The sequence below is a fragment of the Corvus cornix genome, chromosome Z (assembly GCF_000738735.6).
Source record: "Corvus cornix cornix isolate S_Up_H32 chromosome Z, ASM73873v5, whole genome shotgun sequence".
Lineage (NCBI taxonomy): Eukaryota > Metazoa > Chordata > Aves > Passeriformes > Corvidae > Corvus > Corvus cornix.
Window position 1 is genome coordinate 66,558,824 of NC_046357.1, and position 17,804 is coordinate 66,576,627.

A 17,804-nucleotide genomic window follows, 5' to 3' on the forward strand; every position below is an offset into this window, starting at 1 on the left:
TATTAATCAGGAAGGAAGCCAAGCAATTTTGTACCAACTTTAGAGAATGCAGAAACACTGTATGAGCCACTTTTTTTAAAGTTTATTTTTATTGGACATTCAAATATGGGAGCAGGAATCACACTCGCACTTCTAGAAATAACTATCTGTATATTATTAGTTTAGTTGTATCTCACACGATGTACTGCAGTGTGGCACGGGAGACTCAACACTCTCACATACACCAGTGGCAACAGAACAATATGGATTTCACAAGAAAATGATGAGTATCCAGAGAAGGTACTCTACCCTAAGAGAAAAGCCATGCTTCACAGCACTACATTGGGCTGACGGATAGAGCAGAGCATTCTGGACTTAGATTCACAGTCATGGGAATGGAAATTCTGATTCTACGAAATCAGTGGTACTCCAGCTAGAACAGAGGCCTGCTGTACCTGCAAAAGCACCATACTAAGACTTAAGATTAGCTTGGTTTGAATCCAAACATAAGCAACTTAACACAGTACAACTGTATAAGCATTTCTATAAATGCAGTACTAACATTATTAGCAACAGGACTTATGCTAACTATGCAATTCGCCATCCTGTTGATCTCATTATTAACTTGTTATGAAAACTGGCTCTTTGAACTAGACCTTGGAACCAGGTGTCTCTTGTTATGATATGAAATTTAAGCACCAGCTATCAAAGACCTTGAAACTATAGACACAGATGAAAAGCAGAGGCCCCAGAACCATAAACAATTCCTTAATGGTCAAATACTGGTCAGTGAAGACATGCAACCTCCACAGCTGGGAAGGCTGTTCTTGCTCTTGGTAGCAGCTGCTACTTAAAAGAAAAAGCCCCGAACAACTGAGCAACAGGGCAAGGAAGCAACAAGGCTGCAGCCTGGGAAAGGAACACCTCTCCAGCATCACACCACATGCAGCCCAGCGTCAGGTACCTCAATCATATATTAAAACATGCTTACAAAAGATCGTAATTTAGGCCTGTATGTGTGTTTTGACAAAAGATGCACACTTCAGTTCTATACCTGTCCTGTCATCCACCTCCCCATCCCTCCCTGATGAGCTCTTCAATTAGGTTACCTTCGCCTCAGCAACTAGCACCATCAAGAACAAAGATATCAGGCTGGAAATATGGTACTGGCTCTATGGCACTGCATAGTTACAGATAATTTAGGATGTAAGTCAGACACAAGTGACAGCTTTGAATACCTAATGATAATGGTTACTGTGTAAGAACTAATATATAGCAATAATTAACAATGTGGAAGAACTAATTAAAAGGACAAGGCATGTTGCTAATGAATGTCAGTCTAAAAGCTTTCATTCTGAAGTTTAAAATTGACCTGAATTGTCAGTCTAAACTCTGCCATCACAGCTACCTCTTATTCTTTTTTTGTTTATATATATACTTGCATGTGTGTACATATATGGCTATATATGCACACATAATTAGTTTTGAAAGAGCTGAAAAAGAGAACTTAAGAAAGAGCAACACTTGTCCTTAAAAGACAAACAGCTTAAAAAGCTTTAAGACACCAGTTACAATACAGCCTCAGTTAAGTACTTGGAGACCTGGGGTAGTAAATTCTGTTCCAACTAGTCCTCTTAACTACGGAATAATGGACTTCAGTTGACAGGAAAGATACATCAAGCAGATTTAAAAAGTGGTGAAGTTGGCCACACTATTTGATCAAATTCACCCTGACTAGAATTCAACAAAAACAAGGGAATATAGCCACTAAAGTATATGCCTAAAGGAGGAGGCAAGAAGATGAACTGGGAGAAGAAGAAAACAACACTCAAGCAGTCATCTATGACAAACTACGCTGAATGCACGAACAGAAAGGATGGTTAAGCTAGCGACTTCAGGAAGCACCAAAAAAGAGATGGCCAGCTGCAGCTGCATATTAGTAGATAAAAAGTATTCTGACTTTTTAACTTAGTATTCTATGAATGCATATCCAAAAGTGAGGTCTAATATTGTACAAATCCTCAATAGAGCTGTTGAAAATGTCATTAATGGCTATCACAAGACACACCAGCTAATCAACAGCGAGTTGCCTAGGAGGACTATTGAACAACACTACAGCCCTGGGGGGGGTGATATATGAACCAACTGTATTCATGAACAAGAAATCAACTACAAATCAATCTTATGAAAATGCATATAAATTCAGATTGAGCAAGAATAAGGATTGCAAGTAGCATAGAAAAATTTGCTGAGTTATAAAATCATAGCTTTAATACCTAAAGCAAACACTGAAATTATTTAAGACATGGTATATATCTGTAAGAAATACTCCACAGCATGAAACTGCTCCAATATAAAGCACAGGCATGAATTATGACCCTGAAGTGTATGTCAAATAATGAACCATGTTAGCATTTAATTATCTTAATAAAAAAGTCATGTGGGAGAATAATATTCTCACTGATAATAAGATGACAGAAGTAGAGCTGGATTACAGCCCTTATTTCAAGTGTGTGGTAATACATGGTTATATTCAAGTACTAAAGACTAATTCTTCAGCAATATTAAGTAGTGCTAAAATATCTGTTTAATGTACATTATAGATTTTTTTTAACATCTTAATTATTATACAACCTGCATCATAGTACAAAGAACAGCCTCACTGAGCTGATATGGAAGTGTATTTCTCCATTTCTGATTTAATTTCTCCAATACACACTACAGAAGAAATCATCCCTTTCTCTACCATGCCAAATAATTGTTTTTTTGCTTGACAAGGATATTAGCACTTCATAGAACTTTGATATATACACACATTTTCACTTCACATCAACCCATCGATGGCTGGTTCAGATAACTCAGAGGCATACATAAATTTGTACAGAGGATGTGAATGCCAAAACTAATTGTCCAGAAGAAACCCATATTTCAAGAAACTTCCACATGCTGCACTGCTGCACCAGCAGCAGCCCAGTGTCATTATTGCCTAGGCATTTACTTCCTTTTCCTTCCTTACTACCCTGTTGCTCTTTGCCATTTTCCTCTCCAGAACAAAATCACCTCAGGCCTTTCACATATGAGTAAGTATTCCTAACCACATTTGCCTCTATTTAGAAAATCCATTTCCCATGTAGCCAAAATCTCCCACCAGTCTAGATTTAGCTACTTGATTGAGACACAGACCAAAGCCTAACAGTACTAATTGCCACATGTCCTAAATAAACACCAACCTAGTAAGGGCTTGTATTATATGTCTTAGTTTACTCAGGTCATGTTTTTAGTAGCAACTAAGGCTGAGGAGGCACTTTATCAAATTACAGAAAATTAATTATTCAATTAAATGCCCATCACATCATACTAAAATAGATTGTTTTCCAACCTCAGACAGTTGGAAACAGTATTTTCCCAAGTGATTAGCAATTACTACAAATTTACTGCTAGTGTTTCTGCCCAGGGCATGGACTTCTGTCTTAGCTTTTTAAATAAAAACTTTCACCAACTAAAACCTATCAGTTCCCATTCAACTCAACTAGCAGCGAACTCAAGGAAACCTAACAGTAGACAAAAACTGCAATTACAGCATTCTTTTATCATAAGCGGGTACGTTAGCAAGATCAAATTTTGAAGCAGTAGCTAGAAAAAAAAAAAAAATCAATCCAAACTTAATCCACATTAGTCCTCCAAGGGGGTCCACTTCTATACACTACTGCATCAACTGAGTCCAAAATACTGTTTGATTTCACACTGTATAAAATGTAAAAGAAACACATCAATATACTGTTAATGTCAAGGTGAATTTTTCGAAGTCTGTTTTGCAAGACATGATTTTCATGCTACTAAGAATATTTCTCTAGCAGTGATATCTTCTTCAATTAAAAATACACATCTTTATTATAAAACTTAAGAGATTTGTAGGGTCTAATGTTTCTGTGAAAAAACTCATAGGAAGGCTCTGCATGTGTTTTAACTGATGAACACATAAAGCATTTTCTGCTAACTTGCCAATCTATTTTTAAAAATGTCAATCTGTACTTCCTCTCACAAGTGCCCAATTATTAATGGTGGTCAGTATCATTCTATAAATAAAACAGAAATACTACTACAGTGAGGAAAGGTGGCTGTTCAACTAACTATCTTTAAAAAGTGGAGTAAGTTTTTTTATTTTTAGTGGCTGATTACTGGATACAAACATTTCAGTCTCTTTTCAGACTACATATAAGGAAATGAGAAATTTAAAATTGAAAACTGACAGTTCAGCTCTTTCAGGTATAGTGTTCTTGTTCTTTTTGTAAACTGAAACTAACACATGCTTACATCTGCCCTAATTTATAAAATTAATATTTATGAAGTTCTTTACAATAACAATTTATTACTACTTAGGGGCAAAAAAAGGCTAAGACAATTCACTAAGCTGTCCCTCAGACAGACTTCCATTTTCTATCTTCTTGCTTGTCCTGAGCTCCAGATATTCACAACAGATACTCAACCCCCACACCTTTTAGAAGTCCATTCTAAAGATAAATGGCTGCCTAGCAATTTGTATATCAATATAAAATGTCATTACTGCCTTCATTAAGCAACTGTGCTTTCCAATTGCTGTAACTGGAAGAAAAAAGCCCCAACAAACTAGTTTACTTGAAAGTATCTCCACTATGCAAACTGAATTTATTGCTCAGTCCTAGTTCAGGCAGTTCCACAGAGCTAATTGTCTCTTTGCAACACAATAAAAACAAAGTACTCCAAAAACCCCAAGCTAAAAACCAATAGCAAGTTTGCATAAAGGTTTTGATATGTATATACATCATTGCAATATAACCAAAGCCAAGGAAAACCATTGCATCACAGCTACTGCATCTTGTTTAAGCAACTAAAACCAGTAAGTTTTTCTACATCAGTAACACACACAGGAAAGAAGAAGAATACCAACCACTGGATTAAAGCAACATGGCAAATATAGATTCTATCACTGGAAAAGCTGAAGCTTTAAACTGGAACATAAGCTTCTGGAACTCTTCCTGTGCAGGCAGTCACCTCTAGCGACAAAAAATAGAAAGTTCTCACGTAGCTGAATTTAAGCATTCTTAAAACCTTATCATGCATTACATTTCTCTAAGCATTTTTCAAGATGTTCTGTATAGATCCATGAAGAACTATCCTGACCAGGCAAATCCCTTCTGAAAAACCCCTAGAATTCATCAGATAAACACTTTTTTTTTCTTATAAAGAGATTTGAGAATCTATTAATAGAAATTGCTACCATGATTAAATTAGTGCTGGCCTTCCTCTCAGATTGCCTGAAGTGAGGGCACAACATACCATGTTATTCTTAATTTATCACACTATGACTACATGAATTAGTGCAAGTCACTCTGTACAACAGTGGTGATGGCACTATAAGAATAAACACAGCAATCAAGGCAAAACCAGTACCAGCTTAGGGACCAGATTGCCTGAAAGTTGGACTTACAGCTCTGCAGAGCATTTTCTTTTTGTTCTTTTATTAACAGACCCTAGATCTTCCAACTCCAAAACCGTGTCCCAGGGATCCACACTTACAGTACTGCCATGAACACTCATTCTTAATCTCGTATGCAGAATTCCCCACTGGAAGTTTGACTTCAAGAATGAAAGAACTACAAAGCTTTAAAATAAAGAAGGGTATCCTTAATAAAGACCAACTGGCACTGACTACCATCAACAGCAGTAATTTAGTATGCCCAGGCTAGATTAACCTAACAAAGCTTAAGTTTGTCCATATATGAACTTTTTATAATATCCATAGTTTCATCTCATCCATTGACCACATAGTAGAATGTTTATCTTCAGTTTCAGCCTCCAGCCTGCTATAAACCAATTAAACACCTTTGAGGTGTTTTATCTTACCTGGATAAAAGCAACTCAGTTAGCATCATACACTGACTTTCATCAACCTTCCCCAAACTTAATTCATGTGGCTAGTTCATTACTTGATGTAATCCAGTGAGTGTAAAATATTCATCCTGTGGTTCCCTACTCCAGAGAAATCAGCTCCTTTCAGTCCCAGTAGTCCAACCAGATCCCATATTTTTCATTCAATTAAAAACTACTGTCACAAGGCCATACCTACTCTGGACATATGACAATATAATTCTGCACTTGAAACACACAAAAAAGCTATGCTAATAAGTTGATTTAACCAGTATTCTTCCATCAAATAAAGAGGAGAGATGAGTGTCTTACAAAATATCCCAGTAAAATTATCTGTCTATCAATCCCTACCCAGTGCAATATAAATGATAAACAAGAGCAGAAGCAACTGTGGGTTTCTGCGTACAACATTCATGTCTCAATTAATACTATGACTTATAATTAGACTCATCTTCATTGCTAAAAGTACAGTAAGACTACCGAGTGACAGCAGCTTTCCAAATTTATGCTTACACACTAACAAAATTTGGACATTCTATAATAACAGTAGAATTAATTACACACAGAAAATCATTACATTCCCCATCAGATTCAAACATGCACACCTAATCTGAGTGCCTAAAAGAAAGCTTCATGAAAATCCAGCCACCTTTTCCTACAAGGGAACATTACAGTTATCAATACCATCTCATACTACTCATGTCCTGCATCATGCCAAGGAAAACTTCACTGAAATACAACAGGTTAAGATAGAAGTAGTTAATATGCCTGACTCTGGATCAGCAAGATCAAGGGAACTTGAAAGATTGTCGAAAAATATTAAAGATTAAGATCTCAACTACATCAAATCAGGGCAACTGAACATAGAGCCAATAAGAAATCTGACGTTCCCTCCTTACCAAATTAATCACAAATCATTCAGTAAATAGTAAGTTCCACTGACAACAAAAGTAGTTTTCACACGTTAGCATTTCAACACTTATTTTATCAGCTATTGGTGTTTTCCTATGCATTTAAATACATGCTAGAAAGCTTACTATTAGTGAAGACTAATTATAATCTATAATACCTAAGGATACAGAAGTACAGATCAACTGTGTGCCTCAAGAAGAACATTTTAAACATTTATCTTTGAGCATAATCAATTTTCGATTAAAAACATTAGTTAAAAAAATACAATATTTGCCACTAAACAACTATCAAACTAGAAGCATCAATGCTAAAACTCTGGCTTAAAAAGTTAAACTTCTGAAAAATAAAGAGAGAATAATTACAGGACAGATTTCTATATCTGAGAGACATGAAATGATCCAATAGTATTCCTCAAATTCTAAAATTTACACAATAATAATTTTAATTGCAGCTAGATATAATTAACTGGAACTTACTAGCTTTCAGGAATACCTTCTATCAACTGAACTGTCAAATACCATTCACAAAGCATGAGCCTGAACAAAAATGGAACTAAAATATCAGATTAACCTTTAGAATTGCGGCTGCCTTTGATTCCTTCTCCATGTATTCAAGAAGTTCAAGAACTTAAAAACAGATGCATCAATTCAACTCCAAGTTACCAGATGTAACAAGTGCCAGGGAGAAGAAGAAAAAAGTTACACATAAGAAGTTCCAGTGTTACATACATCCTAGTCTGAAGACATGCTCACCAGCTTCCCTTTATAAACTGCAATGTACCAAAACATTCCAGCAGCAATAGCAGTGTCACTCCACCACCACAACTGGAATTCAGGCTGCTGAGATGTGCTGTACAGCATGCCTGCAGATTTCCTTTGGCTACATCCTTGCTAACACCTTCCTGTCTCTGGCTGGTTGGCATGCTAAATCTTGCTACTTAATTTGAGAGATTTTTGGAATTTCTGATCATAGCCTCAACAGACTGTCATAGGTACACCTCAGTAAGAACTCCTAGAGACTGTAGTGTACAATAAATTCCTGATTAAGCTGCATCGTGAGGAAGTTTTAAAAGTTCAAACAGTTTAAAAAAATAGCATAAAATAGATGGCATGATCTGTTTAAATTTTTAGATGACTACAATACTTGACAGACATCTAAATGTAAAAACCTTTTCTTCACAAGCTTTTCTCCAAAATGCATCTGGTTGACATAATCAATCCAGTCTTTTTTTTTTTTTTCCAAACCAAGAGGTGTTTAATAAAATTCTATTTGTAAGATGATAATTAGTAGGGAAGAATACTTTTTGTTTGTCATCCTTTAAGTCAGCTTGAAAAAACTCCACATATTTGGTGGAATAAGAACATACATGCTAAGATCTAACACTACTACTCTAGGAATTTGTGTGCTACCTGAAAGTCCGGCTATTTTTACTCTAAATCGCATAACTGGACTGACTATTTAACAGTATTGCAGAAAGACTACAGCACGCTTTTTGACAAGCATTAGTCATAATGTGTATCATAATTCTAAAAGACAAAAATGCGGATTTTTTTCTTTATCTTCTAAGGCCAATTCATCTTTGTAAGATTTCATGGAGTCATAAAGGTTGGGAAAAAACCTAATATCATCCAACCATCAACCCAGCACCACCTCCACATTCACCATTAAACGATGTCATCAAGTGCCATATCCACACTTTTTTTGACGCTTGCAGGGATGGTGACTCCACCACTATCCTGGGCATCCTGTTTCAGTGTTTTACAGCCCCTTCTATGAAGCGTTTTTACTGTGTAATCTAAACCCCCCCGACATAACCTGAGGGCATTTACTGTCATCCTTCCACTTCCTATCTGGAAGAAGAGACTGAAACACACCTTGCTACAACCTCCTCTCAGGTAGTTGTAGAGGGCAATAAGGTCTCCCTCGGCCTCCTTTTCTCTAGATTAAGCAACTCCAACCCCCTCGGCCACTCCTCATAAGACTTGTTGTGTTCACTTACAACAACTTACAGGCTCTTTATTCTTATCAGTCTATTCTGAATCTTTTAGCATTAGACAAAAACAGCAACAGACTAACTTGTTCAGAGAAAGAAACACAGAGAAGAACATTTTCTTTTGGAAACCTACAGAGTTGTGTTCAGAAAGTCAAGAACCATAGTCAAAGAACCACCACCCTCTTGCTAGAGAAAAGATTGTGAAGGATGGTACCTCCTCTGGAAAGTTGCTCTGGGGTCTTAAATTGCCCCATGGAAAAAACTTCGCAGCCTTCAAAGGCAGACAGTTGTCTATTCACCCACAAAACCCTCTAATGAAATGAAAAGCTGCTTGCTGAAGCCACAAATTAAATGAGTTTGTTTTCACATTAGGAATTCCTTGCCCTGCTGCACAGTGTTCCACTGAAGCCACTAAATGTTGTAAGTAGATGATCTAATAGAATTTGCCATACCCATGTTTTCTTTCACCAGATACAAATATATAGCACCTCAAACATGAATAATGGCAATAATAAAAATGTACTTACTGTAATCTCAGCCTTGCTCAGACAGATAGAGCCTCTGCAGCCATACTCTGTTTCATCTTCAGACTTGTAATAACTGAGTGTGTTGCTTTTCAGAACTACCCATCGATCCTGCCACCCATGAATGTAGTTGGTCCACTGTAAAAAAATTTTCCAGAGATCAGCTAATGGAAAGACAACAGTAAAAGAAGCATGATGGATAGTTTCTAGGCTTTTGAGCACCCAAAGAAAAAGGCAACTTATTTTTACAAGTTCTTCCCAACAGAGAACATTTTCTGCTCAGAGCTTCTAGAAGAATTTTACAAACTCCTAAAGCCACAAAAACTCAGCTGTTTTGAAGGGTCAGTAAGACAACAGATGTCTGGACTCCAACTGCATTGCCAAGGCCAGCTAAAATAAAGGCAATAAACACACAGATAACACAAATTGAGGAAAGCGGGGGGAGGGAAAAAACCTGAACATTAATGACTAAGGTGAGTTTAGGCACCTGATTTAAAATCAGGAGCTAGGCCAAAAGATTAAGTGGAACACAGAATAATTTATTTTACATAAAATGTTAGATAAAGTTCTCTTTATATACATATAAACACGCCATTATCCCATAGTACAGTAAATAACTATTGTAGTGCTTAGAGAACTCAGTGCTTTATCAATTTAATATTGCCCATAGATACTGCTTTAGATTTTAATTCTAACTACTTTCACTAAGAAGATACTTGCTTATCAGCAGACATCCAATCATGTTTTTGCTATTCAGATTTTTCTAGGGACTCCACATTCACACATTGAATAAAACCAATATTCCAGAACAAAGTGTGGATTAATACTAGAGAGATCTAGTAAGAAGTGACCAAAATCTCTGATTACTATTCTTATATTTGTAACATCTTTCAGACTGCACTTTGTAGAATCATATGAACTTCATAAAACCATCTGATACTGATAGGAAATCAGGACTATCCTATAATTCTGACAATACACAGATATTTATTAATCAATCAAGGTGCAAATTTTATAAATTTGATAAAAATAGAAACAAAAGCATCAAAACCAATCTTATCATGCAAGCACTTCTTTGATTGTATCAAATGTTCTTTGACGAAAAACTCTGGTTAACATTTAAGTCTAACCTTTATTCAACATTTCACAATCTAAAAAACGAGGGGGAAAAGTCAAGTAACAATCTTGTTCCCACTTCAAACTACATACACTAGTTAACACATTCCATAATTACATGTTAACTTTAGTAATAAGGTGATGAAGTCTAAGGAAAAAAAATATAGCTGAGAAATTCCTAACAATTTTCAAATGTAGGCAAGACCTTGATTTGTTCTCCAAATAGAAAGCCCTTTTTCATTTCTCAATACATCTAATTGCTAAATACAGCATTACTTAAAGAAAGCCTCAAGTGTGCTTAGTGCATGAAGTGGTAGCACAAGCGGTCATAGAGGTATGTTATTTCCTGCCTTCCTCTTTTCCTATCTCTCATGTTCCCAACTCCACCCAAGATGTGAAAGGCAGAGTCCAAAGTTATCTGGGGGAAAAAAAAAACCAAGGAAAAGCACCTTTCCTTCTCTGAAAAAGTTCGAAGAAACATATACAGCAGTGAATCTTGCATCCGCTGTTGCAATCAAACCTTGCTGTTGCAATCCAAATGTGCCATGAATTAAGAGACTCCTTAAACTATACTTGGGTAAGCACGAGGTTTCAGCAGAGAAAAGATCAGTGTTTTTCCAAGCATCTAGATTCTCATGCCTCCTGAAAGCCTCTTCCACACTGAAGTTCTTTCTTTGTATCCCTCTTAAAATCATTAGCAGGAAACACAATGGAAAAAAGCCTTGAGTTTCAAAACATTTCAGAAGACCAGCAGGATATATCTCTAACAAGTTTCTCTTACCAAACTACTCCATTTCCTTCAAAACTTTTCTCTTTACTGAAGGGCAGAACTACTGAAACATTACTAAGCACACAGTGAACTACAGCCTATTTCTGATTTTAGAACTTAACTATACACAGTAAGTTACTAAAAATAGATATTTCCTTAGTAGAAAGTTCAGTATGCTATCATTCCATTTTAATTAGTTTACCTCAATTATTACTGAGGTATCAACTAACAAAAGGTAACCTTACCTCTCAAACATATTCAGTGCAACAGGTTCTGCCATCCTTTACTATTCAGATTAAATTCTGGGTTCTCATGGGAAAGACAGTCTCTGCTACACTCAGCATAATCATCCAGAGAAGTAAAAAGTTTGCAGATACCTCAGCTAGAATGTCTGAAGCCATGGCTTCACCTGCCACACCACTGAGAAAGAGCACCTGGACTTTGTACTTAATTTGCTAACACAAGAATTAATTATATCCCACAAATTACTTCCCTTCTAACGATGGAAGCATCTTACCCAAGGAAAACTTTGCTGTGAGAAAAATGCAACCAAAACAGCAAAACACCACCAAACAAAAACCTCTTATTGTAACTGCCCTAATACCATCTCACATCCATCTCATCCCCTCCTTCCCCCATCCATTATTAGGTAAGATCTTGTAAATGAAAGCAGAGATCCTTCTTTTCTCCTAACCATTCCTCTTATCTCTGGGGTTAGAAACATTTTCAGGCTGGAAGGAGTTCACAAAGTCCTTCACAATTGTGTGAGCTTAGTTATGGTTGTTTTCTACTCTTCTAGGGCAGTTTAAGATCTCTGTATCCCGTGCCTCCTACGTTGGCTTGTGCCTAGCCTTATCGCGTAGGGCAGGAAAAAAATTCAAAACACAGTGCTTTAATCTTACAGATATTTCAACGTTATTCTGAATATACTTTCTGTAATAAAAAAAATTTAAATATTCGTACTCAAACGAACTAATTCAATATTCAACTCCAAAGTACTTTCAAAAATAAAATTTCCCAGTATAAACCCACACATGCTAGGAAGTCACCTTACTATCAGCATCAAAAGAGAAAATAATTATGGTTATTTTTAAAAGGGGAAACAAGGCGTAGAGCCATTTTCCCTTTCCGCTCCTCCCGTTATCTCTTGCCGCAGGAGTATTTCATTGCCCTGTTTTGATACTTGCAATAAAAGCCGTGCCCGCTCCCGAGGAGCCACCACTGGCCGCTGGTGCCTCCGGGAGCTCCCGGGTAGCCGCGACATCCAGGCCCGGCGCCGCTCCGGCCGGAGACCGAGGCGCGGGGAGACGCCCTCCTGGCGCGGCTGCCGGAGCCCCGCGGCGTGTGGCCGGCGGGCTCGGGGGGCGGCGGGGAGCGCGGCTCTGCCCGACGAAAGGCTCCCCCGGGCGCGGGGGGCGGCGGGGCTGAGGGAGGGGGAGCGCCGCGGCTCTGCCTGGCAGCGGCTCCGCCGTCAGGTGGCGGTGCCCCGGCAGTGCCAGCGCCGCCCGCGGAGCCACCCGGCCCCCCCGCCACCGGGCCCCTCGGCCCGAGCCCCCGGGGCGGTCGGGGCTGACAGCGGAGAGGATCGCGGGCAGCAGGGCGCAGGAATGGGGTAGAGGCGGCTTACCTTGCTGAGCACCCCGCAGAGCTCAACAGGCAGTCCGAGCTCGGTCTCGGGGTCCTCCTCGGAGCCGGAGGAATTCCAGCTCTGGTTGTCCGACATGGAGACCGGAGCCGCAGCCACCGCCGAGCTGGGAAAGAGCCGGAGAGGCCCCCGCCCACAGCAGCCTCCTCCTGCCGAAGGGACCGGAGTGCCGGGCTCTACCCGAGCGGGTGCCGCCACCGAGCGCCGCCCGCCCCTGCCAGCGACCGGCCGGCAACCAGGCTCGCAGCCCCGGGCTGCCCTCGCCGCGGCCCCGCAGACCCCGCCTGCGGACAGAGCCACGACACCGGGCAGTGAGGGGAGGAGGGGCGAGCGCGCGTCCGCCTGCCGAGCACCCGCTCAGTGCGCCGCCGCCGCCGCCATCTTAGGTGAGGCGGGCGTTCTATGCCACTATCCACCAGCACCCCGCCCCGCCGCGACACCCCACGGGAGTTGTAGTCCTCCCCCGGACGGCCGTGAGCCCTGGAGCCATTGCTCTTCGCCCGTGCCGCAGGACGTGCTGGGAGATGTAGTTTCACTCCCGCGGTGAACGGCCGCCATCTTGGTTCTGTCGTTCCCGTGGAGGCGCCCGCGGGTCTCGCCTCAGTGCCCCCAGGTGAGGGGAACTGCGCTACCAAGGGCGACGGTGCTGCCCGGGGCGATGTTTGCTTTGCCTTTTGCGCGGAGGTATTTGCTTTATCTTTAGCGAGGCGAAGCGTCTCTCCGGCTCTGCTTGCTTTCAAGGGTGAGGAGATGTAGCCTCTCTTCCTCGCCTCAAACGGGCGGGACTCGGGGAACGGGGGGACAGTTGAGGGGGGCGAGCGCCAAACTTTTCCCTAATGAAAGATGGTGGAGGCGGCGAGAAGGGGCGGGAGATGCTGCCGGCTCTAGGTGAAACGTGAGGGAAGGGCGGGCCGTCCGGGCCCCTCCGTGTTCTGCTTCGCCGGCGGTGCCAAAAGGCGTGGGGTGGGCAGAGCAGGCAGAGTGATGGGTCAGCGTTCGGCTTCGGCTGCGAGGTATTATCCTGTCATCCGCTTATTAAACTGCTTTCGTACTTTAGGGAACAAAACAGTGATTTCTTTCTTCAGACTTAGTCTGAAATACGTTTCTTCGTCGATATTTATGGGTGGAGATATACTTGTAGAAAGGAAGAGAGAAAACCCTGTTGAACCTGTCACTTCACGATATGTGGACAGTGACTATAGTGGTTTGGGAAAGACTTAAGGTTTGTACTAACTCATCTCCTTCCTCGTGATATCTTGGGCGGGGGAAAAGCGTGTTAAAGAGTGTTGGTTGAGGAAATTTCAGTTTTGGAAGATAAACTTCTGTTTATGTTGTAAGAGCAATGCTGCACAATTCTACTTTTTCTGACTTCCTCCTTATGACAAATCATTGTGTAATTTTCCCATGTTAGGCTGTTCGAAAGTTTCCATTGAGGGTTTATTATTTTTTTGAAAGAGCATTGACACAGCTACTTATGTGCATTCTCTATATATAGCAGCTAAAAGTTAAATAATATTTGTACCTTCTCAGAGTCTCAGATATAAAGATATCTACAATGAATGCAGAACTGAGTGTGATTCAAAAGGCAGCATCATTGTCCTAAACTATTAGAAATAAAGAGTTGTCATAGACATCTTAATATTTGTGTAATCACTGTTATGCACAGGAAAAAACTTCTACAGAAGTCTACTGCGGGTGCTACTTTAGACAATTTTCTAATATGTAAAACGTTGCCAAAAAACAATGTTCTTTGGTTCACTACGTGTTTGGGAAGAAAACAAGTGCAATTTTTTCTCCTTAGCATTGGTTTCAATGTACTATATTTTTCAAGTAAGCTTTGTAAGTGTTGGTATGTATGCAAATAATTTATAGTTCTTCTCTGCAATATGTTGTTCAAGTTAATTGGCATCACCTGTAAAACCAGTTGTGTTTTCCCAGCTAAACTCTGAATGAACTTCTTTTCAGGAGCTGAAGGACATGTCTGAGCAAGTCCTTTTAGCAGTGGCAGTGGTGTGTACACAGACATTCCCTGTCATACTTTTGATCTGAAACTATTCACTTAGTTACAGACGTAGCTTGCTTTTTTTTTCCCCCCTCCAGAACATTGAACCAATCAAGTGTTAAAAACTAAAAGATGCCTTGGGTAGATATTTTTTCAGGTTGTTCAACAAACATATCCATCCTTTTTAGAGAGGGTATTTGTTTGGATTATTGATTGTGGCTAGCATACTACAAACTTTAAATGAAAAAATACTGGATGCTAAAAGGTTTGCCTTTTCAACTTTTCATTTAATGCATTGGCTGTGCTAGGTAATAGGTTTTTCTGTCACAAGCTCCTTATGTATCTTGTTTTTCAACAAAGTGTCGCCAGTTTATGTTCTTCCAAAAGCTGTATTGGGATTGTGAATACCTTGTGTACATTACCCCTTCTTTCTAATGTTCTGGCTGTTTTTTTACAAGTATAGCATACTGTCTGTTACTCTTAATGAGATCAGGCCATATCTGTATCAGCAAGCATGGGGTGCAGTGGGTGTAGATTTGTAAAGGAAAGATTTAGTGCTGAGGACTTGAAGTTCTTCTTACATGTGCTTTGAGAGGTGTGTTTTTCAGACTACAGTAGTTTGATCCCTTGGAGGGCACCTACAATAACAATTGTTGTTTAGCAGGTGTGCTCTGGAAGAGCAGTCATCCAGCTGTGTATAGTTTGAAAACAATCTGGTTTGCCTGTGCCAAGACCAATCCAGGATGCAAACCAAAGCATGGGAAATGGAGAAAATCATACTAGTATCCTGATGCCCTTGCTCCTCTCTAGGTCCTTCTATACCTTTTCTATTGAACCTTTATTTTGTGCTTCATTGCTGTATTTGTTCTTTCATAGCAAGTGCCCCTGTACTCAGTCTGTTCCCCTTCTAGTGTCTTAGGGATTGCAAGAAGTTTACAAATTACTTTTTTAAGTGGAAATAGTCATCAGCCTTTTTTACAACCTTGGAACAGGTAGTGTTCTGTATTGCTGATATACTACTTGTAGTACAAAAATGAGGGATGGCAGTCATAATAAGCACTGTCAAGTGGGTAACTTTATAAATACCTTTATTTTTCTACTCCCTTTTCGTATATGTTCTTTCCACTGCCATATCTTCTATTTTAGGGTGTTGATTTTATGTTTTTAAAACAGTCACTTTCTTTTAAAACATCACTTTCTATTGTGTTCATTCTTACCATTATGTTTGTTCTGAAATTTAAGACTATTTTTCTTAAGAGGATCCTTAAAGGAGCTTTGTTCTGCCACAGCATATTTCCTAATAGCATAGGCTCAGAAATATTAATGGTTCAGACACTTTATTCTAGAACAGTTTTGCTCTCTGTGAATCACTGTATTAGGCTTTTATTTCTAAGTAAAAAAAAATTAAATAAACCATATATGAAACCTTATGTGAATGTTGGCACTAAACATGTCTGTAGAAGCCAGGTTGCAGATAACTACTAATCTGCAGATTGCTACCTCTGGTATAGTTTTTACTGATGAATGTTCAGTTCTTTCATTATTTTCTTTATGGATTAAACTGCTAAAGCTTTTGTTTTCAGTAATCTAGAACTGCAAGGAAAACTTAAAGATTTGTGATAAATCTTTGAGTTGAAAAGGTTTGTAAAATACTGAATAGAGGCAGAGGAAGATACCACGGTTCTTTGCCCTTCGAATAAACTTAGATGTTCTAAAGACGTGAGGATTTTTTGACAGAGAAACTGAAAGCAGAATTTAGAACAGAATTGCACTGTGTCTTGCCTACAGAAAATTGCTAGGGAATGAGTATTCCACTTGTTTTACTTGTGTCACTCTTCACATAAGCAGAGAATTATTCAGACAGTTTGGTGAATGGCATAAAATATTTTGACGTTTATTTTTGAGCATTGTCAGAAGCAGTCTCTATTAACTGTTTACTTTCAGTGCGAATTATTTAATTTTTAAGGGATGGATTTGTCTGTAATTTGTTACATCTTAAAGTCAGTGAATATACAGAAGACATAATTCTAGGAGCTTGTTTTTTTTAGGGCTGATTCCAGGTGCTTGTATGGGATCTATGTTTTTGTAAAATGCTGAGTCAGCTGCTGCTTTAAAAGTCGTCTCATTCATCTGTGTCAGGTTGAGCATTTGGAATTTTCACTTCCATTAATTCTGGCCAGTTTTCTGTTCAGTATTAATTTGTTGTGTGTTCTGGCTTATTACATTTGTAAAGATACTACATCTTTATTGGAAGATTCTTTTTTCTAAGGATCTTGTTTGTATTGTATTTTGAGAGAGAGAGAGAGAATAGTGAAACAGTAGCAGTTTTGAATGCACTAGTTGGGAATTTATGTGGTTAACGCCATGTTAAATGTATATGTATTAAATGCTGACAACACTTGTGCAGTTCCTTCTGCCTGTTCTTTTCTTGTAAATCACTACAGGATTAGAGCTTCTCAGGGCTATTCAGAAACCAGGCCTCTAGTAAAAATCAAACCCCCTGTGGCTAAAAGGAATTGAGCAGATAGTTAGGATAGTCTGATGTGCTTCCTTGAACATGTCTTTGGTGATGATTTGCCTGCTGAGAAAGACTTCAGAGCAACTGATACTTAAAGCATTATCACAGGAAATGAGAGTTAAAGAGTTTGCTAAATTTGATCCAGTCAGCCAGAATGTTTCCTTGCCAAATGAATGCTTACAAAAGACAGGTGCACTTCTTTGAAATTATGCAATACGCATGCTTTATATATGTATGTATTCTCCCAGGCACATGGTGTGGTTCTTAGGGTTGTCCTATGCAAGTCCAGGTGCTGGAGTTTGATGTTCCTTGTGGGTCCCTTCCAAATCAGGATATACTATGATTAATATAATGTTACTGTGTTGGCATGATGTCCTTATCCAAGTAATGGATAAATGAAGTAGTATGAAATAAAATCAGTTTGCAGTGCGACCTTTGA

The 17,804-nt window shown here is 39.2% G+C and overlaps 2 protein-coding genes across 12 annotated transcripts in view; one reads left to right on the plus strand and one right to left on the minus strand.

Annotated features, from left to right (window-relative positions):
- Positions 1-13,219, minus strand: part of CERT1 (ceramide transporter 1) — an 80,992-nt gene extending 67,773 nt beyond the window's left edge. For both annotated transcript variants that reach the window (XM_039567723.1, XM_039567722.1), the window contains exons 1-2: positions 12,828-13,219; positions 9,319-9,453 (exon numbers count right to left, since the gene is read on the minus strand). In XM_039567723.1, coding sequence (XP_039423657.1) covers positions 9,319-9,453; positions 12,828-12,923 — 231 coding nt within the window. In that variant the 5' untranslated portion in view covers positions 12,924-13,219. The remainder of the gene's footprint in view (positions 1-9,318; positions 9,454-12,827) is intronic.
- A 136-nt stretch (positions 13,220-13,355) lies between these two features.
- Positions 13,356-17,804, plus strand: part of POLK (DNA polymerase kappa) — a 36,378-nt gene continuing 31,929 nt past the window's right edge. For 2 of the 10 annotated variants that reach the window (XM_010392772.4, XM_019282027.3), the window contains exon 1: positions 13,890-14,067. Coding sequence is in view for 4 of the 10 variants with exons in the window: in XM_010392773.4 (XP_010391075.1) it covers positions 13,830-13,858 (29 nt within the window). In the remaining 6 variants the exon portion in view is untranslated. Of the gene's footprint in view, positions 13,459-13,480; positions 13,588-13,772; positions 13,859-13,889; positions 14,068-17,804 lie in introns of those variants that run through there. The other 8 variants (XM_039567718.1, XM_039567720.1, XM_039567716.1 and 5 more) reach the window with 8 other exon arrangements.